We start from the raw sequence: 18,716 nt of genomic DNA on the forward strand, positions 1-18,716 counted from the left end.
TTATTTGTTTTAGTTGGATTTAGTAAAATAATTTATGATAGTTGTATGGTTTTAATTAATATGTGTTGTTGAATTAGTTGTGCAAATTTTTTAATAATTAGAGTTAATTAATTGGTAGGTTAGTACATGGTAATTACTAAATTTTGTAATTAACAAAAAGTTTAGCATGAGTTTAATATTTTAGTTTTTCTAGTTAAAAAATTATTATCTTTTAGTAGTAAATTAGTAATTGTTAATGAGTTGACTAATAATTTGTTATGTTTTTGTTGAGTCTAAGAATGTTGATTTGTGATTACTCAGTTTCTCTGGATCAGTACAATAATAGGGTGGAGGAGCATTTACGATTTATTGGTTTTTATCATGTATCTCAGATTGGGGTAGTCCAATGTCAGAAAGTACTGGTGAATGGTCTAATCGAAAGGTGGCACCCAGACACACATACCTTTCACCTTCCGATTGGTGAATGTGCTGTGACGTTTGAAGATGTGGCTATAATTCTTGGTCTTCCGACGGACAGTTTTCTAGTCACAGGAATGACAATGAGTAGTTTTGAAACCTTGGAGGCGGAGTGTTTACACCAATTTGGAGTTGCACCGCGTAAGTCGGACTGTAAAGGAAGCTGCATAAAACTGACGTGGCTACAGGATTTAAAAGAAAATTTACAGTTAACTGATGAAAGCAGTATACAGAGGTACGTAAAGTGCCACATTATATTGTTGATCGAAACGATCTTGTCTGGAGACAAGTCTGGGGCATCTGTCCACTGAAAGTTTCTACAAATATTTTTTCTACTGCCTTTTACTTAGCCAGCCATGCTTTTCGATAACTGACGGTGTAGTTGAACTTCGATTGCACTTCTGCAATAACTGATTTTACCTTTAACGAGGGGTCAGCCTCAACCAACGGCTTTATTACTTCTGCAATTGTGGTCGAATCCAGCTTCAAATGATCATGAGAAATGGTGGCTCTGGTACAGGTGTGACTACCATTATACCTCCTTATAACCCAACAGTACTTCTTGCTGATCATACCAACCCTGATAAGCCAATCACACCCTGACCCATACTGTGTACACTTGGCATAAAATGTCAACGGCTCCGACTCATACACCCGGTAGTCTACACTTCTTCGGATGATATACTCTTTCATTGCTTTAATAACAGCTTCCCTGGAACTGAATTCCATCCCAACGACAAATTCACCATCTGCGACAATAGGAATTTTTTCCGCGACGGCAGCCATACAAAAAATACTTAATACACGAATATTTAATAATCGAAACTAAAGGTAAATCAATACTCACTGCATCAATTATGATATAAATAAACTTTACATCAGGTTATTATCTCATTCTAAACAAAATAAGAACATAAACACATAATTAAATACTGATTAATAAATACTAATTTATATTTAACTATATCAATAACTAACTAACAAAATTATTATCTTAAACTTAACTAAATGAACAGATAAACAAATGCTAATTTAGTATATTTTCACACTTCATTTAACTATTTGGTCCATCGATCAAGATAAATTATTACAAAATTTTAATCCTTTTTATAAATATAGGCAATTACATACCTGCACTCATATATTCCGGAAACTCCGGAACATGCATGGCTTCCAAATCCAAAACTCGCATGAAAGATGGCTCCTCAAACAGTACTTCGTTTGCGAGTGCATTTACCACATCTGTCACATTTGGAGCCATAGTGCCATCACCTTGATCTTCATCTCCGTCTGGACTAACAACTTCGTAATTGCTTTCGAACTCTTCTTCACTGTCACTATTGTAATCTTCCCGTACAATATTCCGGTCGACCTCGAATTATTCGAATTCAACGTACAAATCGATGAACGATATTTGAGCACAACTTTCAATATACATTGAAAACATCTCTTGCATACTCGCTTCGTCCGTTACATATTTGGTTTGAAATTGGACGAATCCACCAAACACCGGTATGGGACATCTGTATAAAATACATGATATTTTTCTTGACATCTCATAATCTATCTTCTCACAGATCACACCTTTGAGCTCTTCAAATGAGATTGTGAAGGGAATAATAACATCTGACGAATTTTCATAAATAAATTTTACTCCTTCAGATGTTTGTAACAAAATCTGACTAAAATAATACACTTTTAAAAGAACTCTGTCATTCATTTCTCTCACTCACCTAAACAAGAACAGAAACTTCACTTCCAGATTTTTTTGCTTCATACCAAGCAAGAGAGAAACACGAAAAGAAGAAACCAGAAGAAGAAGTCGAACAAGAAGAAGAAGACGGGATCTGATCTCTTTTACGAGTTACACACTTTTATATATGCATATATACATAAATCGGACCCGTCGATTAGTTTCAGCTGATCCAAAAAAAATTATAATATTCAGATATATATACAACACGGACGGTCCAATTTGCTTGTTTCAAAATTCATATTTCCCTCCTTCCAAATCGGAGGCCAAATCGGACCCTCCGATTTGTTCAGCAAATTTTTTAAACAAAGAACTCGCACGATCCGAATTCTACCCCCTATTACTCACAAAAAGCTGTCCCACACATTTGTCTAGCACCCCATGAATTCATAACTAGACACATCACATACAAGGCTTCCATAACGATAAAATTGAGTCGTGTTTTATATATTATTGTTGTGTATCTTGTCTAAAACTATATATTTTATTTATACACTCACAATGAACATTCTTTTTAAACCTCATTAAATGCAATCTCTTTTGATAATATGAGTCTCAATTTTAAAAAATTCGGTCGCCAATATACATTCATATCACAACACTCTCTTTTGAATGTCTATTTAAGATTATTCCTCATTAAAACTTTACAAAAAAATTTAATAAAAAAAATATTAGTAAAGAAAAAAGAGTATAATATCCTTTGTGATGCGACTGCTTCATTAGAAAACTTATCGACAAAAATTCAATAGGGACAAAAACTATACCAAGGAAAAAGAGTAAAATCTCCCCCTCATATCAACATGATTTATTATCTTAAAATCTGCGCATCTCAATCTGATGTACTAATATTTTAAAGGAGGATTTTGGAAGTGACTTTGTAAATAAATTTGCCAAAATATCGCTTGAGATGATCTGTTGGACATCAATTATTCCTTGATTTTGAATGTCATAAGTGAAGAAGAATTTGGAAGAAATATGTTTTGTTCTATCATCTTTGATGTATCCACCTTTAAGTTGAGCAATGCATGTTGTATTATCTTCAAACAGAACAGTTGGAACTATTTTTCTATTAGTCAGTCCACATGATGATAGAATATACTGGATTAAACTTCTGAGGCAAAAACACTCGCGACTTGCTTCATGTATCGCTAGTATTTCAGTATGATTAGAGGATATTGCTGCTATAGTTTGTTTCATGGACCTCCATGATATAGCTGTATCACCATATGTGAATAGGTATCTTGTTTGAGATCTTCTTTTGTGTGAATCAGACAATTATCCTGTATTTGCATAGCCAACAAATTGTGACTTGGATTCATATGGATAAAATAGTCCCATATCAACTATTCCATTAAGATATCGAACGATTTATTTGATTCCATTCCAATATCTCATGGCTGGGGAGAAACTATATCTTGCTAATAAATACATGACAAATGATATGTGAGGTCGTATATTATTAGCAAAATACATTAGTACTCCAATAACATTAAAACATGGCATTTTAGAACAAAAAATATTTCCATTTTACTCTTTAGGATGGAATTTACCCTTTTCTACGTTCAAATACCTTACGATCATGGGAGTACTTAATGGGTGTAACTTATCCATATAAAATATATTTAAGATATTTTCTATGTATGTTATTTGATAAATAAAACTCTCATTATTTGTATGCTTTATCTACAGGCCAAAACAAAATTTAGTCTTTTCAATATCTTTCATCTCAAACTTTTCTTTTAGAACTTTTATAATTGTTGAAATCTTTTAAGGGGCCCCAATGATATTTAAATCATCAACATACACATCAATTATAATGAATCCAGATGAAGATTTCTTTATGAAAAATACATGGGCAGATGTCATCATTCTTGAATTCGTTTTTGGCTAGATACTCAGTAAGACAATTATACCACATTCGTTCAGATTGCTTTAGACCATATAAAGATATTTATAATTTGACTGAGTGTAACCCCTACGAATATTTATTGGATGGTATAGATATCTTTAGTTATTTCATAATTTTCATATAAATATCATGATGTAATGATCCGTATAGATAAGATGCCACCACATCCTTTAGATGTATATGTAATTTATGGTATTCTGATAAACGGATTAAATAACGCAATATTATTGCATCTGCTACAAAGAAATATATTTCTTTATAATCTATACCGGGTTTTCGTAAGAAATTTTATGTCATAAGTCGAGTTTTGTAGAGTACAACTTTGTTTTTCTCATTTCGTGTACCTCTTCTGGTATACGGACTACATGTCTAAAAGACTTCACGTTTTGCAAGTGAGTCTAACTCAATCTTCATAACTTTTTTTCATTTTGGTCAATCATTCTTTTGTCGACATTCTTCAACTGTTTTTTGCTCAAGATTCTTACTTTCATGTATGATCTGTAATGCTACATTTAGGGGTGGAGCCACATAGTGGGAAAGGGGGGCAATGTCCCCCTAATTTTAATTTTTTACATGTAAATGATATGTAAATTTCACTTTAGCCCCCTTAAAATTTTATTTTAGTCTTATTTTATAGTGTAAATATTTTTGGCCCCCTCTAATATTTTATCTAGCTCCGCCCTTGGCCATATTATATGCAAATATTTCATTGACAATTATTTTATTTTGGTTCTATTTTTCTCTTGTAAAGACATAATTTATTGAGATCTCATCATTTTCATAATTTTCAAGTACCTGAACCTCTTCTGTCGTTAAAAATATATCAGAATTTTGGATAACTATAGGAGTCTTTACTATGTCTTTATCTTTTTCAACAGGAATAGTATTTACCTATTTTCTTTTTTTGAGAATTTTTGTCTTTGAAACTGACAGGCCTACTATACTTATAACGTGAATTCGTTTCGGTGACTATTTTTTTATTGGGACATCAATTCGAATTTGAACATTTTCAGTTGGTATATAGAATTTAGTTATCATTTTCGTACCAGAAAATGAATCAGAAAATTTATTTGCTATTCTTTATAAATGTATAATATTTTAAACTTCTATTTCACATTGTTCTGATCGTAGGTCTAGATGCATTAACGATGATGCATTTCAATTAAGTTCTTTCTCAAGTGGTTTATTCTCTTCCCCAATGTTAGAAACATTAATTAATTAAAATGACAATGTGTAAATCGAGATTTAAACACATTTTCTGTTTATATCTCAAGATACCTCAATATAGAGGAAGAATCATATCTCACATAAATCTTTAATTTTTTTTGGAGTCTCATTTTAGTGTAAGAAGGTGGAGCAATTAGAATATATATCACATACCTAAATATTCTCAAATGAAAATATTTGACTGCTGGTCAAAAATTAATTGCAGAAGAGATAATTGATGGTAACTTATTGGCCTTAAATGAATAAGTGTTGCAGCATATAAAATGGTATGCTCCCGAGCAGAGGTCGGAAGATTTGTTCTCATAAGTAAGAGTCTAGCAATCAATTGTAGCTGTTTAATAAGTAATTTTGCTAGTCCATTTTCTGTATGAACATGAGCTACTGGATGTTCAACACTTATACCATTGACCATACAATAAGCATAGAAAGTTTGAGAGGTGAATTCACCAGCATTATCAAAATGAATTGTTTTGATTGGATTTTCTAGAAACTGTGCTTTTAATCGAATAATTTGAGCAAGTAATCTCGAAGATGCGTCTAATAGGATCATAAAATATCTAAAAGATATGCATGGTGGATAAATAGGTTCACATGTATCGCCTTAAATAATTTCTAGGAATTCAGGAGACTCAAATCTAATTTTTACCGGCGATGACCTTAAAATTAGCTTTCCCTGAGAACATGCAGTACAACAAAATTCACTAAATTTAAGAATCTTCTGGTTTTTTAGTGAATATCCATGAAAATTTTCAATATTTTTTTCGCATCATTGTTGTTCTAAGATACCCTAATCGATCATACTAAATTATGAATCCATTTGAACTAGTAAACTTCTGATTTAAAATGGCATGTGATTCAATTGCACTGATTTTAATATAATATAACTAAAAAAAAAGTGAGGATAATTTTTTTAATATAACATTTTTAATGAAATCATGAGTTATGATATATAAATAGTCATGATTTTTCTCATTCACTGTTTCAATATGATATTCATTTCGGCGAATATCTTTAAAATTCAACAAGTTTCTTAGAGACTTAATAGACAATAGTGCATTATTTATTATGAATTTTATTCCTCCAAAAAATAAAATTATAGCTCTTCTGAAGTCTTCTATCACATTGCCTAAACTAATAATAGTATTAAATATTAACACATTCTTCTTTTGGTACAAGATGAGTAAAATATATTACTTTTGAGAATAGTATGCGAACTTGCACTATCCGCAAGGCAAACATCTTCATTACCTATCCTTGTCGTTTTCTTCAAAAACAAATAATTATAAAATGAGTAAAAATACATACGTAGTAATATTATATTCCTGATTGGAATTAGTTTCTAAAATTATTTAATTACATAAGCACCTAATGAAACCAAATATTAACTTTTCTATTATTAATTAAATTACTAATATTTTTCCAGTATCATAAAAAATCAGATACTTCATAATGAGTAGTGTAATTTTCAGCAACATCTTTTGAAGTAAAATTTGTCTTATTTCGTTTGTTATCTTTTTTCAAGGATGCATGATAAAGATCAACTAACATAAATGTCTTGGAGTACGACAATTACATGACCAATGGCTCTTTCCACCACAACAAAAATATTTATTCTCTGTTGATTTATTTTGTCCATTATTTCTTTCTTTATCCCACTTCTGGTGAGATTCTTTCTTGCGAACATAATTTTTCTTCCTTCCATAATTTTTTTTTCTATCAAAGTGTTGCCATTTATTGCATTTGGGGTTATATTTACCGCATTTGTTTAAGAAAAATGGAGCGGCGCCAACTGGGTGTGCTTCATGATTTTTTAAAAGCAATTCCTTGTTTCATTTAGCAACAAGAAGGCAATATATTAGTTCAGAATATTTTTTAAATTCTTTTTTTCAATACTGCTGTAGGAGCACATTCGAAGCATGGAAGGTCGAGAAAGTTTTCTCTAACATAACATTTACAGTTATCTTTTCCCCCACATAATTTCATTCGTGAGATAATTCGGAATATTGTTGAATTGTATTCGTTTATGGATTTAAAATTCTGTAGAAGCAAGTGTGTCCACTTATATCGGACTTGAGAAAACATCACTATCTTTTGATAATTATACATTTCTTTAAGATTCTTCCACAGATCTGCAGGATCTTATAGTGTGAGATATTTATTTTTTAATTTTTCGTCAAGATGACAACAAATGAAGATCATGGCATCCTTCTAGGATGCTTATTTCAACCTTAATGGTCTTTCCAATATGCATTGTATCAATATTTAATATCCATGACAAGTAGTTATCTTTAGATATATCAAGAATATTAAATTCAAGATGAGAGAGTTTTAACATAATAAAAATTTATTATTTGAGTCTTCCTAAATTTTGATTAGAATTTCATACTGATAACGTGTTGTAAAATAAATAAAAAATAAAAAATAAATATAAAATAAAAAAGTATAAATAAAAAATTCTAATATTAATAGTCACTAATATTATTATCTCAATATAATAGAAATGATTCATATAAGAAACGTTTTTTAATTATAGGAAAGCCAAACGACACTTACAAATATTAAAGAAATATCAATTCTATATAGATAACAAGAAGATAGATAGTGTATTGAACTAAAATCTGATAACAAGCCCAACATTCGATTACTAAAAATCTTAACAAGAAAAAACAGAGATCAAACAGAATCTCTTTTGTTTCTAAATCTACACACATGTGCTGCAAGCTAATAAGATGCATCTTCTTCTTCATATAGATCTGAATATTTTTTGATTCTGAAAGTTTTTCTATAAACAAAACTATTTTTTCCTAGAATTTTTCTTCAAGATCTGAAAAGATCTGTATCATCAGAACACCACCAGCAACCATAAAGGGAACCAAAACACCACCACAAAAGAGGGGGCAAAATCACATATGGGTTATAAAATCAGGAACACAGAGCTAAGCTCAGGTTCGAAGGAAGGTTATTTTAGATCTAGATCTGGATATCAAATCTAAATCTCTAAAAGAAAAGCAGAAAAACAAAAAAGAAACCAAGAAACAGGAAGCAAAGAGATAAGAGAGAAGAAGATAAAGAGGTGGCGGAGCAGTGTGGGCGAAGGCGGAAGAGAACAAAGAAACAGAGGAGAAGGAAAAAGGAGGAGAAGGAAGTGGAGACAGTGGAGGCGAAAAAAGAAAAGCGGTTAAAGGAGATTGGAGTATAGGAGGGCCACCACAGCCTAGATTGAGGCAGCGGCAGCAGCCCTCAAGAGAGCTTTGCAGTTTATCTCAACGGGAGAGAGAAAGGAACTGCGCTAGGGTTTTAAAAGAGTCATAAGAGACCTCAATCCTACAATGCTAGGAGTAATTTAAAACAAGAATCACAGGCTATTTCAACAACTCCTACTAACAAATTTAAATTTCAAAGTAAATCAAGCCAAACCCCTAGAATTTAACTCAAATCGCAAGTATGGACAATGGACATTCTTTTCAAACCTCGTTAAATGCAATCTCTCTTTGATAATATGAACATCTCAATCTTAAAAAATTTAGCCGTCCATAGACATCCATATCACAATAGTTTTATCACAAATTTTTTTGTCCAAAGCATTTTTTATAGGAGAAATGATAGAGAACCATTAGAATTTATTACTTTTGATTATTAGTTAATTATCAATATTTAAAAATATAGGATAAAATATATTATTGAATTATTAGATTAAAATAACTAAACTAAAAGAATTAAGTTGATAAAATATATTATTGAATTTATTACTTTTGATTATTATATTGTTTGAAAACTCCTTAGCTCAATTCTAGTGTTCGAAACAAAAATAATTAAATTAGTTTTGGTGGAATTCAAACTCTTAAATAAAACTTAAATCCGCGAAAAATTAGTTATTAAACTTTAAGTAATTAAAAATATGTAAAATTATTTACCAGAAAATATAATATATTTAAAATATTCAAACTCTACAATAAACTACAATGAAAAATTTAAAATTTAGTTAATATATAAGATTATACTAGACTTTTTAATTTTCATAACACAAGTCAATTTAAAAAAAATTTACATTAGATGCTATCAAAAGTATCTTATTTTTTAAAAACTACAAACATAAATACATGATTTTTTAGATTTACTAAATACAAAATGAAGAATTTATACTTAAAAAAAGAGTAATACTATATAACTAATAAATATTATTATTTTTATTAGTACTTACTTAACAATAATTTGCATATATATATTTATAAAAAGAAAAAAGTACAAGTAAGTCCTTAACCTTTTGATCCACAGACATTTAAGTTTTTGAGGATTTAAAAATACTTTTAAGTTGATGACCTTTTTTAAATCTGGACATATCGATCACTCATGTTTACCATTGAAAAAATAAACATAACTCTCGTTGTATTGACATAATTGATACGAATGCACACGTGAGAGAATTTTTAAAATGGGACAAATTAGACCCAGAAATCAGTGTGTTCAATTTAAAGAAGTCGAGAATTTAAATGTCCACGGACCAAAAATTTAAAGATTGATTTGTTTTTTTCTCTTATAAAAATTTTATACACAAAAAACATATAATTTATATTTATATTTATAAGAGTTTATACATATAAATTAATATAATTTATATTCATATTTTTTAAAATTTATGCATATAAATGTACAAAATTTATTTGTAAAAAATAATTTAATATTTATATTGATAAAATAATAATAAAAAATACTAAAAATTATTAATTATTAATTTTTTCTTTTAAACACATACAAGCACTTATTCAAGAAGTTTTACTAAAAATGAAGCCTAATTGATGCGCTTTTCTATCCTAGCAAGTACGTCGGCACGTCACTGATCCCCAAAAAATGAACTATCCAAAACATCACACCCCGAAAGACCATCCACCGTTGATAAAACATAATCAACGACTAAAAATTTCTTCAACCACACGACACGGATTACAATCTCACGGCGTCCATTTTTCCCACATCCAACGGTCATGAATCCTCTCTTTCCATTTCGAGACTCGAAACACAAATCTTACTTGCGTCTCAACTCCTCTATAATCTATGTATATATAACAAGTAACAGCAACAATTCAAGAAACAGCGCCATCGAAACCCCAAACAACATTCAAATATACTCTTGCCAAAAAAGAAAAATCTCTTGAGTGTTTTGAAAATGTCAGGTCGTGGAAAGGGAGGAAAGGGATTGGGAAAGGGAGGAGCGAAGAGGCACAGAAAGGTGCTTCGTGATAACATTCAAGGAATCACGAAACCCGCCATTCGCCGTTTGGCTCGCAGGGGAGGCGTCAAGAGGATCAGCGGTCTCATCTATGAGGAGACACGTGGCGTCCTCAAGATCTTCTTGGAGAACGTCATTCGCGATGCCGTTACCTACACCGAGCACGCTCGCCGCAAAACCGTTACTGCCATGGATGTCGTTTATGCCCTCAAGAGGCAGGGAAGGACTCTCTACGGTTTCGGTGGTTGATTCAATTTAGGGTTTAGTATTTCCTCGTGCTTGTAAATGTTTCATGGATTAGTGAGCTCGATGAAGTTTAGTGTTGGATCTAGAGGAAATGGAAATGATTGTTTTTTTTTTTATTTTGGTTTTGGAATCTTGATGTTATGTATTCTATATGAAATGTTAAGCTGAAGGAGTTAGTAATTCTGCTCTGTGTTGGTGCTTTTAATTTTTTATTTTACTTTATATTTACTGTTAGTTCGTTCATATTTAGTTGATTTTGTTATGAAATTTATCTCGTTTTTAAGTTCAACGAGTGAATTGGTTTCATTTACTTGAATCTTGAGAAATTCGGATGACAATTAACAAGGTTGGCAGAACACTATAACTTGAAAGTTTATGATTGGGAATTTGCGTAAGTTCCCTGCTAAATTGAAAAAACATATATGAAAATGTTCAATAGCAAGATTCTGGCTTAGAAGCTTCATTTGGATAGAATGATGAGGAAATCATCAATGATGCTCGTAAAATTTAAATCAAACAAATACTTTGCAGTGGTTGAGAGGAATCACTATAAGATTTGACTGTTGAAAATTTCAAAACATTTTTTAACTACTAAAGATGTAAATTTCTTGAATTATTTCAATTTTGACAACGGTGTTGGGAAGATAATTCAATAATTTTGTATGTAATTTTGTTAAAATATTGAGTAATTTTGTCGAATGAATTTAATTTTCATTTCCAATTTGACTAAATTTCAAGTGTGGTATTTAAGATTTATGATTTTCACTTTCAGTTTTCAGTGTATTGAATGAAATACTGGAGTTGTTAAATAGTATTTTTGACTTTTGCTTTTACATAAGACAAACCGGAGTTGTTTTGAAAATAAGACAATAACAGATTCGGTATTTAATTTGTTGATTTAATACTAGAAAGGGTTTAAAGACCAATATAGTGCCTGTAACTGAATTTCGAAATTCATTATAGGTAATTTTGAATTTGAGGAATTAAAATGATAAAAATTGTGAATTTAAAAGAACCAAGTCTATCAAACTTGGTTAATAGCTTTCAAGAACAAACATGATTGGAAGTTACGACATATGCACAGGCGTGTGATTTAAAACAAAATGGATCAAACTATATTCAGCTAGCTAGTTTTACTTTTACCAAAGCATTAGTTTGATTCAAAGCTAAGGATCCCTACAATAATACATAACATAGAATACAGTTCAGTTGCATTTACTCAACCAATGAAGTGTGAACTGATACTAGTATTATTGAAGAAATTTCATACTTGCATTTTCTTAGGATTTTCCAGTCCAAATGTGATTGACAATAGGATGGTATCAGAAGTAGAGCAATTATCAAGCAGGGAATATAATTCCTCAATGTTCTTGGGAGCTTCAATGTAAGGTATGTCCAACTCTTTAGACCGTTTTCCACCATCTATTTTGGCAGGCAAAGAATCCTTCTTATCTTTGTACCAGCATCCAGAACTTATAAAGTTCTTTCTTTGCTTTCTTCATCTTCTTCTTTGCTTTCTTCATCTTCCAGATCTATTCCAATGTTATCATCATCACTCGATCTTCTTGTTGCACAAATCATAATTGAAAATGAGATAACATTTTCTTACTATTTTAATTTTCTTCTCATTTTATTGTTTTTCCTATCTCAATTTCACTTATAATTTGTAATTATTTTCTTAATTTTTGTCCCCAATTATCTCATTCCAAGATCAAACTCATTAGGTGGTTCGCAATTGCAGAAAGAAGAGCAAAAGAACGTGGTAACTAAAAAGAAACAATTAAGCAAACCAATTATCAGGAACTAGGAGGAAAGATTGAAAAAAAAAAGGTTTGTGTATTACTATGGTGAAAAGTATATGACACATAATATAACTTATTTATAGGTGAAAATAATTAAGGTAATAAATACATAATATCTTATTATTAATAAGAATATCAAGCTAATCAATATACAAATATTCGAAAAGATACTCTAACATCCATTAATAATTAAGTGGGAGCTAAAAAGACCATCTTGAGTTTAGACAGAAGATTTCGAAATCTCGCAGGACGATGGGTCTTAGTTAAAATATTTGCAGTATGTTCTAGAGTCTTAACAGGGAATGAGAAAATAAAAAACTTCGCCAATAAATACACTCTTTTTATGGGCCACATCATTAATTTCAAGCATAACATAATTGCTCACAATAATCCTAATAATGGAAAGGTAAATTCCAACAAACTAGTACAAGGAAAGAGTAGGGATCAACAAAAATGTTGTTCCAATTAGACTGATGAAAAACACAATTTCATGTACTCTTCATAATACTTGCAAATTTCTGAAGGGCATCTAAATTGGTATTTGAGAGACCTGCAAAGAGAAATTAATAAGTATGAAACTTGGAAAGCTAAAATTTCAACTTGCCTAAAGTAAGTAGCAAGGGAAATACAATGAATATTTTAAGTTACCTTTGCAAGGTATAATATAAGATAGATCCATCTCTGGACTGTAAACCACTTTTGTTTTCATTTGTTCAGATTGTTCAATTGTGGTAGTGTTTAGTTTTTTTATTTTTGTCCCAAGTTCAGCTGCAGTTGTCACAATATCTGTGGGAAACAAAATAATTACATATTTATAGATCAGTTGACTACAAAACTTCATCTAATATCGGTTCAACCGTTGTCAATTATTTCCATCATAAAGTACAAAATTCTTCCTACTTATTTCCATATAAAAATAAAAGATAACAATAATCATCATTATCATACAGGGAAAAAGTTGAAAGCATTATTTGGTAAGCTTCTCCCTTGAGGTTCATGGGCTTGACATCCTAAACCATATTAGCAATACATGTAAAACTTTGACGTAAAGTTGGATAGAAAAACTTTGATCTTCTACATGTAAAACACTAATATATGTGATGCAAGTCATATATGACGTATAAACCACATAACCAAAAAGAAACCCTTTCCTAATTGTGCATTATTTAACTGCCTACGCAATTGGGTGAGAAAAAAAATCATATATATTTTAAAATATTTCTAGAATCCAAACAGTTGAACCAATTAAATGCTAACTAAGCTGTGCATATCCAAAGAATTTAATGTCCATTTGCATCAAAACTGGATAAGTAAAGCAATATGCAGTACGTAGGTAATACATATATAGATAAAGGTAGAAAAATTGAAGCACCCTTTAGCTTAATCAAAACGAAAGCATGCATTTCGCATCACAATTAGTCTCTAATCATAAAGGATGGTCCTTGCCATGTAAAAATGAATATAAAGATGAAGAGGAGCTCTTGAATTACCCTGAAACAACACATGGAAATTGTTCTGCTCATATAATTGTACTGCGTTATTGACATAGTGAGCATTGACAGTAGACTGTTTTTCTAATGTTTGAATTTCATGATTCAACACTTCAAACTCCTTCCCCACCTGACAGCACAAATAGTATCAATGTAAAATTATAAATCAAATGACAAAAACAAAGTAGAATCCCATAATAGAAGGATTTCAGTAATTATCATTCATACGACCTCTGTTAGTCTTGTTCTTAAGGAATTTAACTGGGCATCAATATCGGGATCAAAAGGAGCATCTGGATGGAAGCCATTCTCATTTGTCTTGTCCTGGAAGTACATTGTCTTCTTTAAGTTAGATAATTGTTCATGAAATGAAAATCCTTAAGAAATGCTTATCAGTTAGTACATACAGATATATAACATTATAATATAGTATACTTGTATTATACTGCATATTCATAGCAGGTTAACAGAACTAATTTTTAGACTGACATTAAATCAGATGTTGCCACATAGATAAAAGTGAGGTTTCTTTCTGAAGTGATGCGTGTGAAAGTCATAAGGTTTTGTCTATGTGCCAGAACCTGATATTAAGGACAACTTTTAATGCCTTATGAATATGATAGATCATAATAATCCTCCTTTCTGGACATGCATGAAACCACTCATCTAAAAAACTTAAGCTGATAGGAAGAGGCAACATGAATGGTCATATCTCTAAGAGATATCTTGCAATAATCCTTCTTAATAATCTAATGTAATGAGAGAGAGAGAGAGGAATCATACAGTGTTTGGCATGCAAAAGCCTTGGGGAACAGCAAAACAGTGAAGTAGACAGTATTTTTCCCAAATAGCTAAGCGATTGTCCAAAACAGATTGGATCTTCTGCCGAACGCAATCAACTCCCTTTCACACAAAAACCAAACCAATTGCATGAACCACACTTAGCATAACCTAGCTACCAACTATCATACCCTCAAATTTCCATTATCACATCAAAAGTAACTCTAACTGGTAAAATTCTGTTCAGCTCCGCAAAACAATTACCTTTTTCAGATCTTCAGACCTTTGTATGGAGCCTTCAGAGTTCAACTTGGTTGATGCCTCTCTGAAATCATAGAATTACAAAAGCGATTAAAACAAACGATGATATTTCGGAATTGAAAGTGAAAAAATAAACAAGAGAAAAGAAGGGAGCGTGTGCGGGTGTTACTTACTGGTGGAAGAAATCGAAAGCTTCGTCGACGACATCATCGACGGTGTTGCGAACTTCATTGACAAAGAGCTGCGGATTCAGATTCAACGATTCAAAGATGGCCTCGCTCTCGCTGCCTTCCATTTTCCCGCCAAATTGGACACTCTCTCTCTCTCTCTCTAAAATCGTCAAAGCAAATCAACAAAGAGAGAGCGAGTACAATTTATTGCAGAGAAAGTGTGGAGCAGTTTTACTCGAAGTTGAACCCGTTTAAAATTAGAGAAAAACTCAAAATAGCTCTGGACAATTATTTCGAAAGGCAATAAAGTTTTTGACAAAAAAAATCAATCCGATTTTTAATAATTATTTTAAAAAGATAATGAGAATGTTGTTTTTTTGTACAAAAACTAATCAGTCAAAAAAAAGATGAGGGATCGGATTGGGTGTTTTTTTACATTGTGATAATGGTTAGAGTCGAATGGGTATTCACTCTGAAAATTAACTATTAAAATTAGTTATTAATCTATTGTGTATAAATATATGTGTAATTTAATTATTTTTAATATGTATTTATATTTTAATATATATTTATACAAATAGCTAATTTTAATAATTGATTTTAGTGTACATATAACATAATTATATTTGATATTTATTTTAAAGGATAAGTTCGACAAGTTTGACATCAAAATAAAATAAAATGCACCAGTGAATTAGCCATATATAAAATGAAAGGATTTGGATTCTCTAAAGTTTGAATTTTATTTTAGAGAGTAAAGTCTGATCTCTCACTATTTATTTTATAGGTGGGGCCAAGAGTAAATATGAGAGAGAAATCATTCAAGGGTAGAAGATCACACTTTACCTTCTAAAGTAAAAATTCAAAATTTAGAGAATCTAAATCCAAAATAAAAGCACATTCGGAAATACTTATTAACTACGGACATGATTAAGTGGTTTCAAATTTCAATAAATCGTAACAAAAAATTTATATACTTTATATATGTAGGCTGATTTTTTTATATGATTTAGTGATGTGAGTTATGCCGGGTTATGATCATTAGGGGTGAATTACACTGTTATGATGGCGTTGTTTTTAAGAATTTTGGGAGAAGAAATTGGATCGACCGATTTCAAGTAGATAGGGGAAGGAACACAAATCGGACCCACCGATTTGTGTGAGGGAAAAAATTTGTTTACATGAAATCGGACCCACCGATTTCTGGTTGTCTAACTTTCTAAAACGATGAGTGCAGTAATCGAACCCACCGATTTCTGGTGCCCAATTTTTTTTAATCCGGAAATGCACTGGTCGGATCCAACGATTTGTGATGCGCACAAGATTCGATTTGATAGCATACGGTCGGTCCGTCCGATTTACGTATAAGTACATACATAAAATGGAAAAATATCACAGAAGTTCCATTTTTTCATTGTCGGTCTCCGCTGTTCTTCCTCTGCTCTCATTCTTCCTTCTCCTTCATTGTTGTAGAATAAATTTCAGTGATATTTCAGTCTCAGCTAACTGAATGAAGTTTGCCCTCCATACTCAAACTGTGGACCACCCCAATACTGTTGATGTATCGGGACTGACGCTGAAAAATAATCAGACAGATGCGTGTCAGGAACATATGGTGCAAAATACTCAACCCCCTGTTGTGGCGGTTTCGGTGGCGGTGGTGGTGGAGGACCTTCTGAATTCTCTCCGAATACAAGGTTCGACAATTGCAAGTGGTCACCAAATGCTTCTCGGTACCAATACATGTAAATTTTTCAATGGATAATGTAAATGCACCAAGTCATCAGAGAGAGTGTGGCTATACCGATTGGTCCACTGCATCACCCAAAAAGAGTGGGTATTGGCCCAATCTTGATTCTTAGGCCCAATTAGAACTTCGCCGTGTGATGCACCTAGATCCCGCTCTTGATTAGGAACACCCTGTCTCAATCCAAATTGCCTATTGACTCTATCAAATGCATGCCACTCGATGTATTCAAAAGATATAAGTGACACTGTGGCACTCCAGATAACCGAATTATAACGAATATCTAAAGGAATCACGTTTGGATCGATGTCTCCAATGCCATAAGCCTGCCAAACAAACTGGACACATCGAACCAGTCAGATGATTACACAATAATTATCTCACTTAACAAGCTACAAATGGTACTTATATTTTCCAACATACATGTCCTTCTTGTAGATCATCCAACAACCTCCTGTAGTGCACAAGCGAATTGTATCGGTAGATATAGTTTTCACGGTTCCAGTTATGCCACCTGCCGTCAGACAATCCATTAGTTAACTTATCTTGTCGAAAACAAAATACAATTTCTAGAATTTCTTTCAATGCATACTTTAATCAAAATTACCTGTTTGCAATTGAAAACACTCGGGGATTACCGGGAATCGGCGCTAGAAATGGAAGCCGGATCCAAGCCCAAGCAAGCAACAGTGTCAGTGGACCGTCCATCTCCTTGTCATCGACACGAGTTGTCGTACACAATGATCTATACAAGTGTGCCAGGCATGCCGAACCTCAACTAAACTGTATGATCCCACCGAAGTTACGGAGCAAAGGTAAAAATTTCAATGCACCGCTGCACTCGACTTATCTACAAACAGAATTGTCCTAAATAACAACATTATGTGACACTTTACATACATCTAAATGTGAACATTATCATTCAACACTATACAATCTTTCAAACCCCTAAACCACGTTAATTTTATAAAGCTCCTTCTATAGTCCGTCTTCCTCGGTGCAACTCCAAATTGGTGCAAGCACTCAACTTCCAATGTCTCAAAACTACTCATGGTCGGTTCTGTAGCCGGAAGACCGTTTGTTGGCAGATCGAGAATTATCCCCACATCCTCCAAGGTCACGGCACACTCACCTACCGAAAAATGAAAGGTGAGTCTCAGGCCGCCATCTCTCAATCAGAGCATTAACCATTGCTGACTGATATTGGATAACTCCAATATGGGAAACATAATAAAATACAGTCTCGCGTAAGTGTGACTCAACAATTTCGTTGTATGGATCCGACGGCTTTAAATGACCACACATCAACATCTATGAACCCTACAATATCACATTTCCGTTATAAGTACAGTATAATATAACTATATTATCAAAAACACAATTATCCTAACATGTCCATTATAACTAATTCCTAGCATAATTGTATTTCAAACATACATAGCAAATCTGTTATACAAAAATCCTTCAATCATATTCATTACCTTGTAACAAAAAATAATTAACCTTAACTAACTAACCGGAATAATTTCACGACTGATAAATTATTTATTCGTAGCACAAATATTTTTTTTCTTTCAACCTCTATTATTATTATTATTATTGTTATTATTATTTATAAAACATCATACTAATTTTATTATTATTATTA

General features: G+C 31.9%; 3 protein-coding genes across 3 annotated transcripts; 2 read left to right on the top strand and 1 right to left on the bottom strand.

The window, feature by feature from the left end:
• Nucleotides 1–278: 278 nt before the first annotated feature.
• On the top strand, nt 279–767 carry LOC107482578 (serine/threonine-protein phosphatase 7 long form homolog). Its single transcript, XM_016103107.1, has one exon. It carries the CDS (start codon nt 279–281, stop codon nt 765–767), a length of 489 nt encoding a protein of 162 aa, XP_015958593.1.
• Nucleotides 768–10,417: 9,650 nt separating this feature from the next.
• On the top strand, nt 10,418–10,998 carry LOC107482769 (histone H4). The gene has a single exon (XM_016103340.3). The coding sequence runs from the start codon at nt 10,510–10,512 to the stop codon at nt 10,819–10,821; it is 312 nt and encodes a 103-aa protein (XP_015958826.1). The 5' UTR covers nt 10,418–10,509; the 3' UTR covers nt 10,822–10,998.
• A 1,780-nt stretch (nt 10,999–12,778) lies between these two features.
• Nucleotides 12,779–15,541, bottom strand: LOC107482768 (protein MIS12 homolog). The gene is made up of 7 exons (XM_016103339.3): nt 15,325–15,541; nt 15,155–15,215; nt 14,894–15,013; nt 14,342–14,434; nt 14,111–14,240; nt 13,269–13,406; nt 12,779–13,170 (listed from the first exon to the last, which is right to left on the bottom strand). The coding sequence occupies exons 1-7, from the start codon at nt 15,444–15,446 to the stop codon at nt 13,109–13,111; spliced, it is 726 nt and encodes a 241-aa protein (XP_015958825.1). The 5' UTR covers nt 15,447–15,541; the 3' UTR covers nt 12,779–13,108.
• Nucleotides 15,542–18,716: the final 3,175 nt, after the last annotated feature.

This window comes from Arachis duranensis, chromosome 4, assembly GCF_000817695.3.
Source record: "Arachis duranensis cultivar V14167 chromosome 4, aradu.V14167.gnm2.J7QH, whole genome shotgun sequence".
In the NCBI taxonomy this organism is placed as follows: domain Eukaryota; kingdom Viridiplantae; phylum Streptophyta; class Magnoliopsida; order Fabales; family Fabaceae; genus Arachis; species Arachis duranensis.

Coding starts and splice junctions, on each gene's coding strand:
- LOC107482578 (XM_016103107.1), top strand. CDS start 279: ATGTTGATTTGTGATTACTCAGTTTCTCTGGATCAGTACAATAATAGG.
- LOC107482769 (XM_016103340.3), top strand. CDS start 10,510: ATGTCAGGTCGTGGAAAGGGAGGAAAGGGATTGGGAAAGGGAGGAGCG.
- LOC107482768 (XM_016103339.3), bottom strand. CDS start 15,446: ATGGAAGGCAGCGAGAGCGAGGCCATCTTTGAATCGTTGAATCTGAAT. Junction 15,014..15,154: donor GGTCTGAAGATCTGAAAAAG/GTAATTGTTTTG, acceptor TTTGTGTGAAAG/GGAGTTGATTGCGTTCGGCA. Junction 14,435..14,893: donor GCTTTTGCATGCCAAACACT/GTATGATTCCTC, acceptor ATGTACTTCCAG/GACAAGACAAATGAGAATGG.